At 34.8% G+C, this 18,601-nt stretch overlaps 3 protein-coding genes across 4 annotated transcripts; 1 reads left to right on the plus strand and 2 right to left on the minus strand.

Annotated features, from left to right (window-relative positions):
* Positions 1 to 1,817: 1,817 nt before the first annotated feature.
* LOC136224916 (putative disease resistance protein At4g10780) lies at positions 1,818 to 4,531 on the minus strand. Of its 2 annotated transcripts, XM_066013346.1 has the most exons (2): positions 2,932 to 4,531; positions 2,497 to 2,686 (listed from the first exon to the last, which is right to left on the minus strand). In XM_066013346.1, the coding sequence occupies exons 1-2, from the start codon at positions 4,097 to 4,099 to the stop codon at positions 2,637 to 2,639; spliced, it is 1,218 nt and encodes a 405-aa protein (XP_065869418.1). In that variant the 5' UTR covers positions 4,100 to 4,531; the 3' UTR covers positions 2,497 to 2,636. The 2 variants fall into 2 exon arrangements, with proteins under 2 accessions (XP_065869417.1, XP_065869418.1); XM_066013345.1 differs by having other exon boundaries at positions 1,818 to 4,526.
* Positions 4,532 to 11,591: 7,060 nt separating this feature from the next.
* LOC136222979 (protein ALTERED PHOSPHATE STARVATION RESPONSE 1-like) lies at positions 11,592 to 14,987 on the plus strand. Its single transcript, XM_066010693.1, has 4 exons — positions 11,592 to 12,323; positions 12,446 to 12,591; positions 13,369 to 13,592; positions 14,218 to 14,987. The coding sequence occupies exons 1-4, from the start codon at positions 11,615 to 11,617 to the stop codon at positions 14,855 to 14,857; spliced, it is 1,719 nt and encodes a 572-aa protein (XP_065866765.1). The 5' UTR covers positions 11,592 to 11,614; the 3' UTR covers positions 14,858 to 14,987.
* Positions 14,972 to 17,352, minus strand: LOC136222980 (proline-rich receptor-like protein kinase PERK1). Its single transcript, XM_066010694.1, has 8 exons — positions 16,981 to 17,352; positions 16,506 to 16,833; positions 16,343 to 16,429; positions 16,185 to 16,255; positions 15,998 to 16,071; positions 15,762 to 15,906; positions 15,451 to 15,612; positions 14,972 to 15,304 (listed from the first exon to the last, which is right to left on the minus strand). The coding sequence occupies exons 1-8, from the start codon at positions 17,221 to 17,223 to the stop codon at positions 15,188 to 15,190; spliced, it is 1,227 nt and encodes a 408-aa protein (XP_065866766.1). The 5' UTR covers positions 17,224 to 17,352; the 3' UTR covers positions 14,972 to 15,187.
* Positions 17,353 to 18,601: the final 1,249 nt, after the last annotated feature.

Consider the following 18,601-nt stretch of genomic DNA (forward strand, 5'->3'; position numbering starts at 1 on the left):
ATGAAGCATTAATGGAGACTTTCTAGTTACCGAGGGTTACAACTTCATGACTATATATAGCTTGTATCTCAAGCTATCAAGGTACACATTCACACAATCCCAGAAACCCTACTTTGTCAATTCAGTTTATTCCACCATACTTTATACTGACTTTGGCATCGGAGCTTCCCCCCGTCGAACCCAACGACGCCCCCACAGGGACGGAAGCTAACCAGAAATTCTCCACTAGTCATCAAGTCGTTTAGAAGAAGTAAGGACCGACACCACCAATCAAGTCACCGAACTCTACCTGATCTTCATTACTATAATGTTATTGTACTTTTGTGTAATGAGTCTCCGATTAGAACTCTGATCACCTGAAAACACAATAACCGTCAGCAAAGGGGCCGGAGACCGGCAAACCCTCTCTGATGCTAAATTCAGTTGATAATCGAGAGAATATCAAGGACTAAATGAATGAAATATATCAAAGTGATTAAGAAATTAGATACCTTAATTCTGGGAATACTTCTACTATTTATAGATAATTAAAGTGGTTCCTTTGGACATGTGGCATCTTATGATAGGTCAATGGACCTTATCTTTGCGTGCCTACATGTTTGTGAAAGTGAGGAGCGTGCATTTGGAGTCCAACGTTTTGATTGATCCACGTGTCTTTCACAAATGCTCCTCTCGAAGCTGCCTTCGGCAACATGAAGATGACTGAATCATTGATTAAAGTCAAAGCTTCGGCCAAGACTATCACTCTACTTTCTCTTGTGTTGATTAGGGTCCATCTGAATTCTTTAAATCATAATGGGCTTTCTTGACATAAACCGAAATGATTTAATACCATAACACATAAAAAATAACATCGGCAACAATCTTGACATCGGCTCAAAAATAACTTGTTGTACCCTTGATCCGCTATCCACTCCATTTCTTGAATCAATGCCAAAAGCTCACATTCTTTTACTTCTAGCAAAATTAGAACATGTGCGCTAATTCGAAGCTCAGACGGGTCATTTATGGCTTGTCGGAGCCGCTTACTTCCGTTTATAGCTGAAGTTCGTATTATAAAGGCCATTGCACTACGGGAAGCTATCTATTGGTCGATCCATTTACACGGTGTAAACGTGCTTTTTGAAAGTGACTCATTGATTGTTGTTAATAGCGTCAATGCCACTGGGTCTGATTTGTCGGAGTTTGGGTCTATCATACAGGATTGTAAAGTCATTTTGGGTAACAGACACGACTTTAAAGTGTTTTATTTTTCGAGACTAGCGAACAAGGGCACATGTCGTTACATGCCATGCTTGTCCAATGCTAGTGAGTTTATTTCTTTTTCTGTTCCGGATTGGTTGCAGAAAACTATTTTTCATGACTCTAATATTGATTAATTGATTTCATTTGTTCCAAAAAAAAAAAAAATCTAAACTTTATAATTAAACATTATTAAACTCCTTTTTCTATATATATAAATAGCGTTTCAACAATTGGTTCCTCCAGATGTTTGTTTACAGTTGCGTTCATATGGACCATGATGACCATCTAAATTTGGTCATTCACCGTTAGAACTAGGCGGATTAAAATTCTGAGGTGGAGATTCAAAACATCCTAAGGCTTATATTTAATCCGCCTAAATCTAACGGTGAATGACCAAATTTAGGTAGTCATCAGGGTCCATATGAACACAACTGTGTGTTTGTTTATGTGATTTTGATCTTGAGAAACCGAGGTAATTTACAGCCAGAAATTGATTGCATCTCATTTCTCATTTCTATCTTTTATTTTCTAATTAAAATAGCTTCATTTCTTAACTCATTAATGTTATAACTACAATAAAGATGTATTAGGAAATAAGCACACTACTTCAGGATCTCTACTGAATGAATTTATCAAGCAGAAAGCAAAAGATTCAACTATTATTACATTAATAAAATGGTTTAAAACATGGTAAAAAACTATTTCTAGTAACATCATCCTCCCACTCAACATGTTTCCACCAATTTTCTTCTCCTTCAATTACCAACTCATTTTTCTTTGTGCTATTCTTGTTTAATGGAAGCTTCTTTAGAAGCAAGCAGTCTATTATTTCTATTTTCTTCAGGCACTGCAAACCTAATGACTTCCAATATATACTCTTCAATTCTGGTAAACTCTCTAGTACAAGAATCTCAAGTTTTCCAAATGGCTCCACTTCTCCTTCCTCCCATATTTCATCCAATCTTCTGATACTGATAATCTCTTTCATTTGTTCACACATTTTTACCTTTAGAATTCTCAGATTTGGCACTAAAATAACCCATGTCAACTCCTTCAAACTCGAGCATTTTCCCAAACTTATTTCTCCAAGTCCTCTAAAACTTCCCTCTCTTACCAGTTTCTCATAATGTAAATTCTTGTCCAGCTCTTCCAGATCTTCAACTTGATGGATTTCCAATGCAATTAAGTTCTTCATCGTAGCTAAAGGCGAAATATCAAGCGACTTCGAACCCCAAAAGACCTCGAGGGACAGAGATTGAGTACAGTTTAACAATATGGTATTGCTATAAAAATTGTTAAGAGTAGAGAGACATGTTATTGTGATGCTTAGTACTTTAAGATGCTCCAAACATGATAATGGATCTATATCCATATATCTAAGGGACAATATATTATCTTCCACTTCTTCCACAGAATATCCACAACGGAATAACTTTAAAATCTGTAAGGCAGACAAACCATATATCAGTTGCCTAGGAACTACACGCAATTGATCATTATGTTCCAAGTTCAAACACTTCAATTTTTTCAACATTTTTAACTCAATTGGCAACCATTCTATCCATGTCTGTGATAGATTCAGATACTGTAATGAAACCAGCTCTGAAAGTGCTCTTGGTACTTCTACTACCCCAGTTTTTGATAAATCTAAAACAGTTAATCCATCCACAAACTGAGAGAATTTACCTTTGATCATAATGAAAGGATTGTGATTGAGCAAGAAGGTGAAAAGAATGTTGGGAACATGATTTCGGATGGAATTTCCCATTGGTGAAATCCAGCCTACAGTTGCCAATTTTTCAACATCAGTTGCCTTGAGTAACTGAGCATTCTCAAACATTGGACCTTCAATAGCTACTGATAAAGCAGCTTCACGAATCATATCAAGCAATTTCACATAAGCATTTTCTTCATCTAGTAGACCTGCTGCAATTATTGTATCTATAGCATTATATCCCAAGTTTAGAATGTCATACTCATCATCCCCTAAAAGCTCTTCACAAATCCAAAAATCTATGAGTTCATTTCTAAGAATGGTGAAGTCTTCAGGAAACAAGCTCAAGTATGAGAGACAAGACTTAATTGAGTGATTAGGCAATCTATTAAAACAGAATTCCAACAAGCGAGTTACTTCTGATTCTCTACCTTTCATTCTATGTATCTCGTCCAGAGCATAGAACCATTCTTCGAATGTCTTCCTCCCAGCCATGACTCGTCCAAGAACACTGAGTAGGAGTGGTAAACCACCACATTTAGCCACCAAGATTTCAGCAACCATGTAAACATAAGACTTCTGAGTTATGGATGAACCAGCAAATTTATTATCCCCAACCTTATTCCAGAACAATTGCCAAGCATCTTCTGTTGAGAGCTTCTTCAATGTCAAAACGCGTGGAGCATACATGTTTTTGGCTACAGTCTCAGATCGGGTTGTGAAAATTAACTTGGATCCATTCTTTTTATACTTTTCCCCAAATGGAATGCCGAGTCCTTGTAGATCTACTTCCCAATCCCATAAATCATCTAAAAATAGCACAAATTTCTGTCGGCTAGTCAATTCATCAAGCATGAGTTGGGCCTTTCCGCTAAAGGTGGATTCCACCCATACAGCATTAAAAAGGGCAATGCTTTTGGAGATGTCATCCTGAACTTTTTCGAATGTTAAATTTGATGAAACTGTGACCCAAATCACAGTCCCAAAATGGTTGGTAGTCATTAACTTGTTGTAGAGTTGTCTCATGAGGGTAGTTTTTCCGATTCCTCCTTCGCCTAAAATGGCGATTGACCTGACTGATTTATCCATCACCAAGCTCCAAGCTTGATGCATAAGCGAATCTAGCCCAACCAATGACATTTTAAATTGAAGAAGAAGAAGAAGACAAGTGGTATGTTATTGAATTGCAGGGGTGGGATGAGAAGGAAGAAACAGAATGACCTAACTGGTAACTTACATGGAGGAATTAAATTAAAGATGAAAAGGCAGAGAAGAGTTGAGCTTGAATTAACGCAGTAGTGACGGAGGATGAATATCGGCGTCTTTAGTTGAGTTGACTTTGTCTGTCCGGCATGTGCTGCCCACATTATCAGCTTGTTTAAATAAATTGGAGTTGCCAATTATTGATGCAAACAAATGCAATAATTTAAGCAAGTGGAGATTAAAGAAAAGCGTGAATGATTTTTTTTGGTAGTAAGTCCGAATGAGCCAATTATAAACATGTGATAGAGTTTTAAAGCCAACTATAAATGTGTGATAGATAGATTTGTGATAAGTTATTTTAAAAGTTAAGATGCCATTGGATAAAAACTTGTCAAATTTAGTACGTATATATGCATTAAACATTAAAAGTCAAAAGCACCTCTCATTATTTTAATTTTACTGATTGAGCCTTTCATTTTTTTAACACATTTTTTTAATCTAAAAATGCCATATATTACTAAAAAAAAAAAGTACAAATATAACACGAAATATAACACGAAAATTAGAAAGAATATAATCTTGTACTCATACACGGTGTTTGTTAGAAGGGATATAGGACGTGAGACAGGGATAAAAAATACGAGATAAGTTATCCTGTGTTTGTTTTGGAGATAGAAGAGTGAGACAGATGAGGGATAAAGCTCTTATCCCTCAAATCCTATACCCAGGAGGGGGGGTGGTATAAGGAGGTGGGATAAACTCCTGCGATTTTAATAGGATGGAAAAGTCAATCTTATCCCTCAAATTAATGTTATGTAGTTTAAATAAGGTTAAAATAGTAAAATGTATTATTTTATCCATATCCTTATCCCATGTACCAAACATTGAATAATAATTCTCGACTATCATATTTTTTTCCTTATCTCAACCATTTATCCTTGTTTCTATCCAAACTTTTATCTTTATCCCTATCCCAATAGAATACCAAACGCCCCGTATACAAGTTAGAGTCAGTACAAGATACATAAAGGGAAAAAAAAAACTATAAAAAGCAATATATTCAGGTAATAGCAGTATTTAGTAAATTTAAAACTGTTTCTTTAAAAGTCAAAAAAGGCAATATCTAGTGTTTGATGAAAATAGCGGGCACCAGAAAGCTTATATTGAGTTTTTCTTTTGGAAAAAATTAGCCATAATTTTCAATAATCCAATATATATTTCATTTTTATTTTTTAATTTTAGAACAATAAAATTGTGTATTTATCAAACACTTATCGTACTTTTTCCACGTCACTTCTCTCATGAATCATAACAGGTTCTGTTGGCTAAAATAATGGCAAACTGACCCATAGCCAGTGGCGGAATCAGGACCCCGGATGACCCGGGGCTCAAACATACCAATAAAAAAAATTTCAAAACGTAAAAAATAAATCAAAATTAACTGTGCAATTGACGGTAAATTTTCAAAGTCCAGCCCGTTAGGGCTCGGCAAAATTTTTTTAGCCTCCAACGCATTAAAACTGTAAAAATATTATCATTTTTTTTAGAAACTAGCATTGAACTAATAGAAAATTAAACATGTTTACTTTTTTTAATGGTAATGACATAATAAAAATGAATATTAAATATGTTTATTTTTTTTGTAAAGATATATTAAAAATGAATTCAAAAGTGTTATGAAAATAAAAATAAAAATAAAGAGTTCATTTAAATTAATAATGGTAACATGTTTTTATAATTATTGAAAAATAAAATTAAAATAAACAAAAAATATTTTAAAAAAATGAGACTTAAGGGAATTGAACACATGACCTCTTAAATAAAAGCAAGCATACTTAACCATCTTATCTACCTTTATATATTGAAATAATACTACATAGAGTCAATATAGTTCTTTCCAAAATATTACGAGACACCGTTACTAAATTTTTTTTTTCTCAATTCTCGGACGGCCAGCCGGGGCTCGAGCCCCGGCCAACCCCCCCTAGTTCCGCCCCTGCCCATAGCTGAATTTTTTTTTCCGAAAACTTACTAATTTAATCATCAGGGTTTAGTATAACCATAAATAAAAAGTTAAGGGTATTATTATATGGGATCGGGTCGAATACCTCACATTAACGATTAATAGTAATTTTTATCTCAAACATCTAAAATGATGCAATTTTACCTCTAGCATTGACAAGTTGGGTAGACATTATTAGAAAACACTTATATTTTGTTTCCATATTCTACATAAATTGCATATTAGTTGATTTTAAATTATTTTTTACAATTTTTAAATTTCATGATAGAATTGAAAATTAATATTTTTAAATCCGAATTTTTTATTTTTTCAAATCGTACAAAACACTTCAAAAAATTTTATTTTTTTTCAATTTTTTTCACGTGTGTACATGTATTTGTAATATATTACTGATGAATGATAAAAAGATGACACACATATACGTTAGAAATGACAAAGTTTATGACTGTGAAAACACGGTTTGATGAATAATTCTCAAATTGACTTTACTTGTCAATGTTAGGAGTAAAATTACGTTTGATAGCCAATGTTAAAGGTAAAATTGTATCATTTTAGACGTTAGAAGTAAATTTACTTTTAATTATAAACGTTAAAAGTATTTTTACACCTTATCTTTTAAAATAAAAAATCTAAAGTTTAGATTCTAATTTATGTAAAAAGAAGGAAAATTTTGATAAATTATATATATATATATATATATATATATATAAACTAAGTACCTAAAAAATTATATGCAGGTTGGGTTTGTACAAAAAAAAAAAAAAAAAAAACACACACACACAATTAGACCAACAAATATACAAGTCTTGCTTAACAAATACAGTTTAGCTGTTAGCCGGTTAGCCGATTACCTTTTTGTTTAGCTGATTTCACTAGCTGTTCGTGTAAACCGATTTATAAAATTTACACGATTGCTAATAGTTGTTTGTGTAAAATGACAAATAAAGATATTGATATTGTTAGATATGTAAATATCGTGTATATCTTATTCTGTTATGTAAATATTTTCTTTATCTTCTAGAGTGATCTTCTCTTATTTTATAGCCTTAGACTAAACATGTAGTACATTATTTATACTCTTGAGATTTGTTGTTACTCGTCACAAAAACAGCTTTTTCCTCTGTCAACAAAAATATACACAAGAACTCCTTCAAAAGGCAGGCATGGACTCTTGCAAACCATGTGTCCCACTCCCATTGACACCAAGAGCAAATTAAACATCCTTTCCGGCAACTCCTACCTAGATCCCACTTAATATCGCAGCCTGACTGGAGGTCTTCAATGCTTCATCTTCACAAGACCGGACATTTCTTACGTCGTTCAACAATTTTGCCTCCATATGCACGATCCAAAGGAAGACCACATGACAGCACTAAAGCGAATTATTTGCTACATTAAAGGTACACTTGACTTTGGACTCCATCTCTATAAATCGAATGTATCTGATGTATTCTCCTATACCGATGCTGGTTAGGGGGATGTTGTCCCAACACAAGACGTTCAACATCTGAGTATTGTGTTTTCTTGGAGGATAACTTACTCTCATGGTCTTCAAAACGTCAACAAACTCTTTCTCGCTCTAGTGCCAAGACCGAGTACCGGGAGGTAACAAATATGGTTTTTGAATCTTGTTGGCTTCGTAATCTAATGCTCGAATTTCATTGTCCAATTACTAAGGCTATAGTGTATTGTGACAACATTAGTGTGATTTATCTTTCCGGCAATGTCTTACAACATCAACAAACTAAACATATCGGAATGGACATTCATTTTGTGTGAGAAAAAGTCGCACGAGGATAGGTCCGGGTCCTCCATGTGCCATCGCGTTATCAAATTGTAGACATCTTCACCAAAGGGTTTCCACAAATTCTTTTCGATGAGTTCCGTGACAGTCTAAGCATCCGGGAATCTCCAGTTTCGACTACGGGGGTGTGTTAGATATGTAAATATCTTGTATATCTTGTTCGGTTACCTATTCTGTTATATAAATATTTTATGTATCTTCTACAGTGGTCTTCTTCTATTTTATAGCCTTAGACTAAGCATGTAATACATTATTTATACTCTTAGAAATTAATGAGAAAGCAAGCACAATTCCTTTCAGGTATTATATAGATATTATTTTCTTTTTTTAATAATTCATATTCCTGATCACTTTCGCAAAAAAATTATCATATACATGTTATAACTTAGGTTTTTATAAGACATAAAAATATATTTAAAAAATGAAATTATTGTTAGGTTTTTACTTATAAAAGTGAGATTTTCATCTATGATCCTAAATGTTGGATCAAGAATTTTGATTAATCTTATGTAGTTATGTAAAGCAAATGCAACACAAACAATTCTATTTTGGTATTGCAACGAGTATTTGGATACTTTCTCTGAAATTTTCTATCGTGTCTTCAAAATATCAAATGCCATTTCATTACAACTTCTTAAGGAAGAGTGGGCACGATTGAAAATTTCTTGAGACTCTATTAGATTTGCACCACGAAATTTCGGTTGATGATACCATATCTTGTGGTAAACTATCAAATAGCATTCATGTTCACGATACTCTTTATCTAGCAAGTGATATTTACCTTGTAAATATAAATCCACATTACTAATTAAGTATTTAAATTGTTAAATTAAAATGAACAACCTTAATGAATAATCCTAATCACTAGGAGGAGATTTAAAAAATCTAGACTTGTATTGCTGATATTATCTTGGATATTATATAATCTATCTGTTCCATTAATTATATAAGTCGTTTTACCTTTTCAATAATTTTTAATCTGATTTTTTAGTCTAAGCATTGAATTTTTGTCTTGATTTTCAATTTATCCATGTGTTTTTAAATATGCTAAGACTTATTCCTCAAACATTACATGAGAGAGATTTAAAAAAAAAAAAATAATCAATGTACATTTATTAATTTGATTCTATATTAATTATATTTTTTAATTTGCGTAAAAACCCTATAATGACTTATATAATGAAACATATTATATAATATATTTTTTTTGTCAAAAAAATATATAATATATTTTCAATTTGTAATTTACCATTTTACTAAAACAAAAACCTAATATTTTCATATTTTTCTCAAAGTTTTCAATAATATTCATTACTCCCTCCATTCTCTTATACATGTTCTTCTAGCAAATTAGTTTTTTCTCCAAATATAAGTCATTTTAGGATTCCAATAACTTTTAGTTTAGTTTTTTGGTCCAAATATTAATTTTTTTTATATTGGTACATGTGTTTTTTAATATTCCAATGTTTATTCCCCATTAGTGACATGAGATAAATTTTTTCAGTCAACCAATATATTCCTTAATTTATGTGAAATACCCTAGAATAACTTATATAAGAAAATGAATGGAGTAGCTTAATGGTTAATTTTAATCCATATAATTTTAAATATAAATATAATTTTTGAAAATATAATAGTAAATTTAGATTTATATAAATTTAAAAATATAACAATAAATTTAGATTTATCGTGTTTTTTTTAGATTATCGTGTTATTATTTATTTTTAATGATGAGTGTCAAAGCTAGATGAGTTTCGAGTGCATTCTTATCTAATTACTGGGCTAGAGGATCTGAGGGTAGCAGACCCGTTAGAGGAGGATGGAAGGAAGTGGGATAGGGACAAATTGATGGGTTATTTTAGTGAATCTGAAGTTTTTGCCATCTGTGATATTATTTTACCAAGTGTCTTATATGCTTACTTTGTTTTTGACAAAGTAAGTCTTACTTTGTTTTTTTTCACCATTAGATGAGCTTACTTTGTCAAAGTTCATCACCATCCAATGGTGGAACAAATAAAGTAAGACTTACTTTGTTAAAAACAAAGTAAGCATAGTCTAACCCTATTTTACCATTGAGGGATAGGGAGGATGTGAAGATGTGGCATTGGTCTAAAGATGTGCTTTATAATGTAAGATCTGGATATATCACTGGATTGCTATTGGAACAAGAGGGAGTTGTGAATGAGGGGTGGAAAAGGCTTTGGAATTTGGATGTCCCACCAAAACTAAAGTTATTCCTCTGGAAAGTGTGTGTAAAGTGCTTACCAACCCGGTCTAGACTTGCTCAAAGAAGAGTCCTGTTATCAATTGAATGTTCGACGTGTGTGGAGGAGGATGAGACGGATTGCCATTTATTCACAGTTTGTTCTTTTGCAGGTGAAATTTGGAAGATTGCTAGCTTGGCGATACCATAAGTTGGTAGCTTGACTTTCCCCCAGTGGTTGCTACAAGAACTTGAAAGTCAGGCTCCGGGAAGATGTGAAAGAATCTGATGTGTTTTGAAGACAATTTGGGAACACCGGAATAAGGTATTATGGAGGGAAGAATGGTGGCCACCTGACTTGAGCTGGAGAGTGGTCTTTGATGAAGTTCGGGATTGGAAAGCTTTCAGATCAGGCTTGTCAAAGCGATCCGCGTCGGGTAGGACCTCAACTACGGGCCAACATGCTGATAGCGTGGAATTGGGACACCGAGCGGCAGCCACTGCGGCTAGACATCAATAGCAGGTACATCGGGTTTCGGAAGTGGAGGCGGGGCAAGGTGCATGTGGGGGCGAGAGTAATGTAGGAGAGGAAAGTTGGGGTGGGGATGGGGTAGCGGCGGGACATCCTCTTCTGGCTCCGTTTGGCGCAACTGCTGAAGCACAGGGATCCAATCTGGTTGGGCGTTGGTTTCCGCCAGCCACAGGAGCGGTAAAATGTAATATGGACGCCGCGATTTTTGCTTCGGAAGGGAGATGTGGCTTGGGTGCAGTGGTAAGAGATGAATTTGGTTTATTTTTATTTGGTAGTAGCTGTTTAATACATGGTATGAAGGAACCAAAAATTGTTGAAGCTTTAGCGGTACACACATGTCTATGTGGGCTAGCTAGTCAAAACTATACCCATGTTGAGTTTGAGTCAGATGCTAAATCAGTTGTCGATGCGGTTCTATACAGGCGACAAGATTTCATGGAATTTGACTTGATCATACAGGATTGCAGGGACATTTTGAACGCTCAACCGGATTTTAAATTAACGTATATTTCTCGTTTAGCGAATAGAACCACTCATTTAATAGTTAGACATGTCTATTCCAATACTAGGGATTTCTTATTTTCTGTTTTACCTATTTGATTGTCATGCAAGTGCTCTTCTTTAATGCATTGATTTCTTTGCTCCAAAAAAAAGAAAAAAAAAAAAGGAATAAAATAAGTAGTTAAGTGCTTCCTACAACTCTTTAATTTACTATTTTCGGAATTAGAGGTTTAACCTCAAACTAGTCCAACTCTTTAATTTTAACCCCACATCTCTCTCTATCAAATAAGTCAAGAAAAAAAATAAAAGTCAAAGGAGTTGTACTTTTGGACTCATCTATTTCCTCATTTGCCTTTTTTTTTTTTTTTAGCAGAGAAACCGGAAAAAAGATGGGTTCTAGTCAATCCAAGAACAAGAATGAAGAAGTAGCCCTCTCTCTCTCTCGCTTTAAACTTCGCATACAATTCATCAAACAAGCAATCTCCACACGTAACGCCTTCTTCGCTGCCCTCGCAGCCTACGCTATATGCTTAAAGAACACCGGCGCTGCTTTAGCCGACGGCACTCACTCCCATTACCCTTCCTCTGTTGACTTCCTTCCCCCGTCTCCGCCTCTCTCCAATCCCAACAATCCGCCTCCTAATCCCTCCTTGCTTCCACCTCCGCCTCCGCTCCCATCATCTTTTGCTCCAAAGCCAGTGGTTCCACCAATTATAATGGAAGAAGAGGAGTTGGAGTCAGAAGCTGAAGAATTCACAAGGAACCCTACTAGTAGAGGATCTGTACAGCAATTCAAAGATGAGGCGACACGAGGCACAACTATGCATCATGGATCAGATTGGGATTACTATTTTCAAGCAGAGGACGTGGTGGTGGAGGAAAAGGTGCAAAACACGGCGGAGTTGCCAATGCCGATGGTGAAGAAACGCGGTGGAAAATTAGGGAGAAAAACTACACAACCAGTGAGTTTGAAGCAGATATTTTTGGATATTGACCATCATTTCTTGAAGGCCTTTGAGAGTACCCTTCCGGTCTACCGGATGTTGGAGACTACAAAATTGCATTACCACTCTAATTTTGCTGATAATCGACCAAATGGTTCATTCTCTTCTTTGTTACTTGATTTCATGCGATTCGATTATACATTATGATACCGAATGCTAGTTTTTATGCTTAATATTTGATTTGATTTTTCAAACTGCCTGAATCTCATTTTGTAGAACATATTAATGATAGGATCAGTCATTTAATCTCATTTAAAGGAAAGCAAGGCGAGGATGATCTCAATACAGAGGAGATTAGAACTCTTGCTACTGTGTTGGATAAGATGCTAGCTTGGGAGAATAAGCTTTATGACGAAGTAAACGTATGTTTCCATGTTTACTTTGGCTTCTTAAATTCTTTGAAACTTGCATATTCTGTCATCTTCTTCTCTTATATCATGTATCCATATTACTTGTAGAGTTTCTTCTTCTTCTTTTTTACCTTGTCTTGATTGTTAAAGTTCTTCAGTGTTCAGTTTAAATTGAACTGATTAGCTCATACCTCATTCACAGAATACATTAAAGTTTATTGTTTTTGCATAGTTGTGGTTGGCTGAAATGCAGTGGCCACTTGTGCGGCTTGCCCGATGTCAATTTTGGTATACCCAAAAAGTTGTTTTCTTTCTTTAAACTATTTCCTAGAAGTCACTACTTCACAGGGCACTGCATTTATAATTACAATTTCTGCTAACCAGGAGACTTTTTTTTTTTTTGCCTGCTTTATTGATGCAACCTTTGTTAGTTTTTGTCGCCCAACTTACTTTTGATGCTTCTCTTGTCCCACTGGAATAACTTTCTGATTAAGCATGATCACCACATGGAAATTTTCTCTGTAATGACCTCGCTTATGTCCTTAAACGCTTTTACTTCATTTGCCTTACCTTATAACTGAATGAAAGTAAAAATGGATGTCTTATAGCTATTCCATTTCCACAAATCCCTTTCTGATTTGAAATTATTGCTAATAGTTTGTACACATACTCAATCTGTGTCTTTTTAATCAATATTGTTGAGGCAACGGAAGTTCATTTAGATGTGATAATTTTCTTGTATAATGTGATGTGAAAAATCTTATAATGTGTCTGTATGCTTGTAGATAGGCTGGGGAAGTCATCAAATATGAGTATCAGAAGACAGTCTCCTTGCTAAATAAGCAGAAGAAACAGGGTAGTAATCCTAAAAAACTGGTTAAATTAGACACAGCCATAAGTCATTTGCATACAAGGTACATTGTAGAAATGCAATCAGCAGTTTCTACCATTGAAGAGATAAATGGTGAACGTGATGGACAATTATATCCAAGACTTGTTCAGCTTATTGATGAGTAAGTCCCTTTGAAAGTCGATCTCATTAAAATTTAGCTGTTGAAGTTGCATGTATCTCTCTCAATATTGGGAGCTACTTTTATGAAATTTGATAGATCATGATTTGCATTCTGCTTATCTCTTATGTCTACCGAAACTGAAGCCAGTTATTTGTCAGTTCAAGTCTACTGCTTGAAAGCTATTATTATCCTCTGCCCATTCTAGATCTATGCCTTATTATTTGCTTCCTTATGTCAAATGAAAGGCCTATCTGTTGTTCCCAATCAAAGTATCCAAATTAGGTTTTTATTATCTGTTGTACCTCATTCCGCCAATTCTTTAGTTGCTTTCATTCAAACTTCCACTATGTTTCTAAACATGCCCTCATGAACATGTTGCTAGACTTTATAGTTGGCGTTCTATCCTACCACATTGGTTAATGAACTTTGGTTTGCATGCATAATGACCGACATACCTAGGTTAATATCATTACAAGTTTCTGGGTTAGATACTATAAGATGTTTCAGTTTGCAATTCTTTTGTTAAATTTGAATACTTTTGTTTATATCATTGTTCCCGCATGTATTAGGCTCACTTATCTCCACTGCAGTAATATAAAAAAAAAATACTTGGTGTGAATGACAGGATGGCAATGATGTGGAAAGCCATGCTCTTTCATCATGAATCCCAGGCCAAGATTGTATATTCTTTGAAATTGTTGGACAATCCTCAACTTGTGAAGGAAACTAGTGAATATAATTGTACTATTCAGCTGTGTGGGGCAGTACATGATTGGCATACACAGTTTTGTGGGCTTATAGAGTATCAGAAAGATTTCATAAGTGCACTCCACAATTGGTCAAAGCTAATTCTTATTCCCTTTGATTGCAATTTGAAAGAAAAGGTTTTTTCTCCTCCAAGGGTTCCGATTGAGAATGCAGCATTTCATACACTTGTCATAGCTTGGAAAAACGATCTGGACAAACTTCCTGATGAAGTTGCAAAAAATGCTATAAGAAATTTTGCTGCTATAACACAGACCATAGTGCATCAACAAGAAGAAGAGTTGAAGACGAGAGAAAGATGCAAAGCTACGCAGCATTTGGAAGAAGATGAGGAAGCATGCCAAAAAGTTTGCAAAGCTGCAAGGGATAAATATTTCACAAGTCTCAGATATAGCTTGCTAGAGGTATTTAGTGCAATGTCCGAAACTGCTCAAGCATGTTCGGACATGTATGCTCATGCATGTTCGGACATGTATCGTAATTTGACAAACATCCTATAACACCAACATGAGGGGGAAAGAGATGGCTTTATTGTATAATGTATTGCTTGCAATTCTTTTGTGATTATAGGAGGATTCTTGTTTGTGCATTGTTGAATCCCAAGAATTTCCTAATGACATGAACTTACTCCGCAAACTCCATTTAGCTTCTTGAATAATGAATTTATCTCAACAACATTTGTTTTTTCTAATTCATCATGGAATGAAATTGTTTGGTTTCGAGAAAACCAAACAAACTCGAATGGAGATTGAGTTTTTACTTCAACTTTGACTGGTTTGATTTGAATTTTGTCCGATTTCGAAATCCCAACCGCCAATGGATTCTAATCCCTATTGCCATATAAGCTCCATTGGTATATCGCCTTCTAGTGCATTTAGGTGGGTCTTGTCATTGTTATGCTGCCATATAAGGTTCGTTGATATTTCTCCTTTCAGAGCTTGAAATATCTGTTTCATATCCAATCATAACAATAATTTAAGTTCAAAAATAGTAAATACTAAATACTAGCATTTCTCAAGCATTGAACTGCAATATGCTTTTTAGTTCGAACATGAAATTTATCATACAATCTATCTATACATAGGATGATTACCTCCTTCATGTGCGGCCGAATGTTTTCGGGTTTATATATGCAAGCTGCAGCGCAATGTATCATTCGACCCATTTCTTCTTCAATATACGCATTCCCCAATGTGGGATCGACTACACTCATGTACTTTTTCTTCTTCAGCACGTTTTCCATCAGAGGCAGTATCTGTTTAGGAAAGGAAGATAAATTTGTTACTTCTCCCATTCTAGTGTGTTAGCTATACTTTTTAATCTACCATTGTTTTTCAATGAGTTTAATCTTAAGCCTCTATCCAGGAAATCAGAAAGACATATATAGTTGAAACAAGTGCATACCTGCGTGGCTAGATGAGGACTTTGATCTTCTACGTAAGAAAAAGGTTTCTTCCCAGTAATCAATCCCAATAGTATGAGACCGAAGGAGAAAACGTCATATTTATCAAAATGCCTATGATCTGAACAGTTCTCTGGAAACATATAACTGCACAGATTTAAAGGAAGTGAAGTGTGTATTAGAGAGAATATATGAAAAGTAGTATTCAGAATGCCCGGACAAATGTATATACACTTACCCAGTTCCTAAGGATTGAGTTACGGTTTTGGAAACAGAACGTTGTATGCTAATAGCAAAGTCGAAACCTGTTATCTGCAAAGCCAACTCCAAGATTTTTGTTAGCATAATAGAAGTATTGCTAAACTAACTCCTATATTTGAAGTAGGTTCAAATTCAACATGTTGAGGAAGAATGATAAGTTTTACCTTGGGTTCAAAGTCGAAATCGAGAAGTACATTGCTCGCCTTAATATTTCTATGAATGATACTGGGATCACCTAAAGATAAGAACAAACTTGAACCTTAAGAGGATATTATAGCTTATTACTAACTAAATTCTTTAGTGAATACTAAAGAAGACTCACAATCTTCGTGCAAATATGTGAGTCCTTTAGCGACGCCTAATGCGATTTTCATTCTGTTTGGCCAATTGATGCTAGGTGTTTCTCCTCCTGCAATGTTGTTTGTTTCCATATAACTTTACAAAAACACACAGTACATATACATATAGCAGGAGTAGTGACTGACCATATAGATGAAAGTCCAAGGTGTTGCTGGGAATAAATTGCAGAACAAGCATTCTGGTAGTTTCGCCGATGCAGTATCCAAGCATGTTGAGAATGTTAGGATGATTGGTGCGGCTAATGGTCAAAATCTCAGACAAAAATCCAGTTTCGTTATCTTCAGCAAACTTCTTAATTGTAACTTGAGTATCTAAAAGTTTTGCTCGATAAACTTGACTAAAAGCACCCCTGCTAAGGCACTTGGCATCGGAGAAATCATCAGTGGCTGCTGCTACCTCTTCGTAACTAAATGATTTCGTCGGAACAATACTCGTATGTGTGTGAGGAATAGCCTGAGACATCACACCCCACATTCAACCACAACTATTAATCAATATAATTATGGAGATATGAACTAAGTTATTAATATTGTTAAAGTCAAAGACTATAGTGTGTATGGATTGAGATAAAAACAAGATGTAATAAGCAGCCATTGATACCTTGTGTGCTGGTTGAGAGGTGGATGGATTTTCCGATGAAGTGAGATAAAGTGGTGGCTCTTCTTCTTCTTCTGATGATGATGATGATCGGAGATCAATTCCATTTGGCTTCTCCTTCATCAAATTATCTGATTCTTTCTCTACTATCTCTTCGTCTAACAACAGATCCCCGTTCCTTGTACCATTATTTGATTCTATCTCCGATACTTGAGTTTCCCGGTGGCTCCTCCTGCTCAAAACCATATGGCGATGTTTTTCCGATTGACTTTAGATTACAAAAGAGAAGCTCATGTTTGGATTAAGGAAAGGGAATAAGGAAGAAAAAAGCTTGAAGAGAGAGAAGGTTTGTAGAAAGAGAATAACTTTAGTTTAGAGATGCCGTTTTGAATTATTAGTTCTAGAAAAATACATTTTAGTTATTCTAGTTGGTCAACCTAAAAATTACTACTTAAAGAAGTTTTTACGATTAACAAGTATAACAGAGCATCTTTAATACTTAAACTTCACAATAGATAATAGGTATAGGATAAAAAAAAGTCCGACACATCCTTAATTTATAACTTATTTATTAATAATGGATAGAAAAAATAGGGATAGAATTACAAATTAAAATAGTATTTAATGTATTAGGCTTTTTTCTTTATTACTGAAAAAAACTGAACTGAACTGAACTGAATGATACTGAATACTGAACTGAACTGAATTTAACTGAATGCTACTGAACTTAACTGAATGATACCGAACTTAACCGAATTTAATCGAACGTAACAATAATGATGATATTAGACTTTAAAATAATTTAATGATAATATTGGACATTAATAAACTTATTATAATAATAATAATAATAATAATAATAATAATATTTCTACTAAAAAAATAATATCAATAATAAATAAACATATTATTAAAGATTAAACTAAATTAAATATCAAATAAAATCTAGGCTCGATAAAATCCTATGACATTAAATAAAAATGAGTCTAATTTAAATTAAAAATATAAATTACATACTGATAACTTGCTGAATCCGATTTGATGATCTCCGCCGGAGTTACCTGCAAAACAGAACCGGAGACGGGATCTCCGGGAAAACTCTCCGACGATCTAGTTAGTTCTTTGTATGAAGGTTGGTAATAATAGCATTACGGGGAAAAATGTGAACGTACCTCTCCCCTTTGGCCTTATGGCTTTTTATAAGTGTTCTTAAGTAACCGCCGAACCGCCGAGGGCGGTTATTCCTTCCAGGCCACGTTCCGAGGGCGGTTACTCCTTTTTAGGCCATGTCCCTTTCGTGGCTTTCGTGGCAACAAACGTGGTATCGTTTGTTCTGAGTGGGAGTTTTGATGCTCCATTTAGGAATTCGGGACGGTTACTCACTTCACCCGCTTCCTCTATTCGGGCTCTATTCGGGTCCCATCCGATCCTAGACCATGGGTCTAAGTATGGGCTGGGCCCGTGTAATGAATTCGGCCCGGTTTGGCTTCGCGGGTCATCACATGCCTCCCCCTTAGTTTGGCAAGAGCCCTTTAGGGTCTTTTTATAGGGGACTCTTCGTTTTTGTCTGGATATTCAAAATTCAAAAATTGTGAATTTCCTTGTCCGTCGTTTCTTTTCCGGC

The sequence above is a fragment of the Euphorbia lathyris genome, chromosome 3 (genome assembly GCF_963576675.1).
Source record: "Euphorbia lathyris chromosome 3, ddEupLath1.1, whole genome shotgun sequence".
Classification (NCBI taxonomy): Eukaryota; Viridiplantae; Streptophyta; class Magnoliopsida; order Malpighiales; family Euphorbiaceae; genus Euphorbia; species Euphorbia lathyris.

What these genes read in the sequence shown, in the direction of transcription:
- LOC136222979 (XM_066010693.1), top strand. Translation starts at nt 11,615, where the DNA reads ATGGGTTCTAGTCAATCCAAGAACAAGAATGAAGAAGTAGCCCTCTCT. An exon ending in TGCTGATAATCGACCAAATG is followed by an intron (nt 12,324 to 12,445) that starts GTTCATTCTCTT and finishes CTCATTTTGTAG; the next exon opens with AACATATTAATGATAGGATC. An exon ending in AGCTTTATGACGAAGTAAAC is followed by an intron (nt 12,592 to 13,368) that starts GTATGTTTCCAT and finishes GCTTGTAGATAG; the next exon opens with GCTGGGGAAGTCATCAAATA.
- LOC136222980 (XM_066010694.1), bottom strand. Translation starts at nt 17,223, where the DNA reads ATGGTTTTGAGCAGGAGGAGCCACCGGGAAACTCAAGTATCGGAGATA. An exon ending in ATTTCGACTTTGAACCCAAG is followed by an intron (nt 16,072 to 16,184) that starts GTAAAACTTATC and finishes TTGGCTTTGCAG; the next exon opens with ATAACAGGTTTCGACTTTGC. An exon ending in GTCCTCATCTAGCCACGCAG is followed by an intron (nt 15,613 to 15,761) that starts GTATGCACTTGT and finishes TTTCCTAAACAG; the next exon opens with ATACTGCCTCTGATGGAAAA.
- LOC136224916 (XM_066013345.1), bottom strand. Translation starts at nt 4,099, where the DNA reads ATGTCATTGGTTGGGCTAGATTCGCTTATGCATCAAGCTTGGAGCTTG.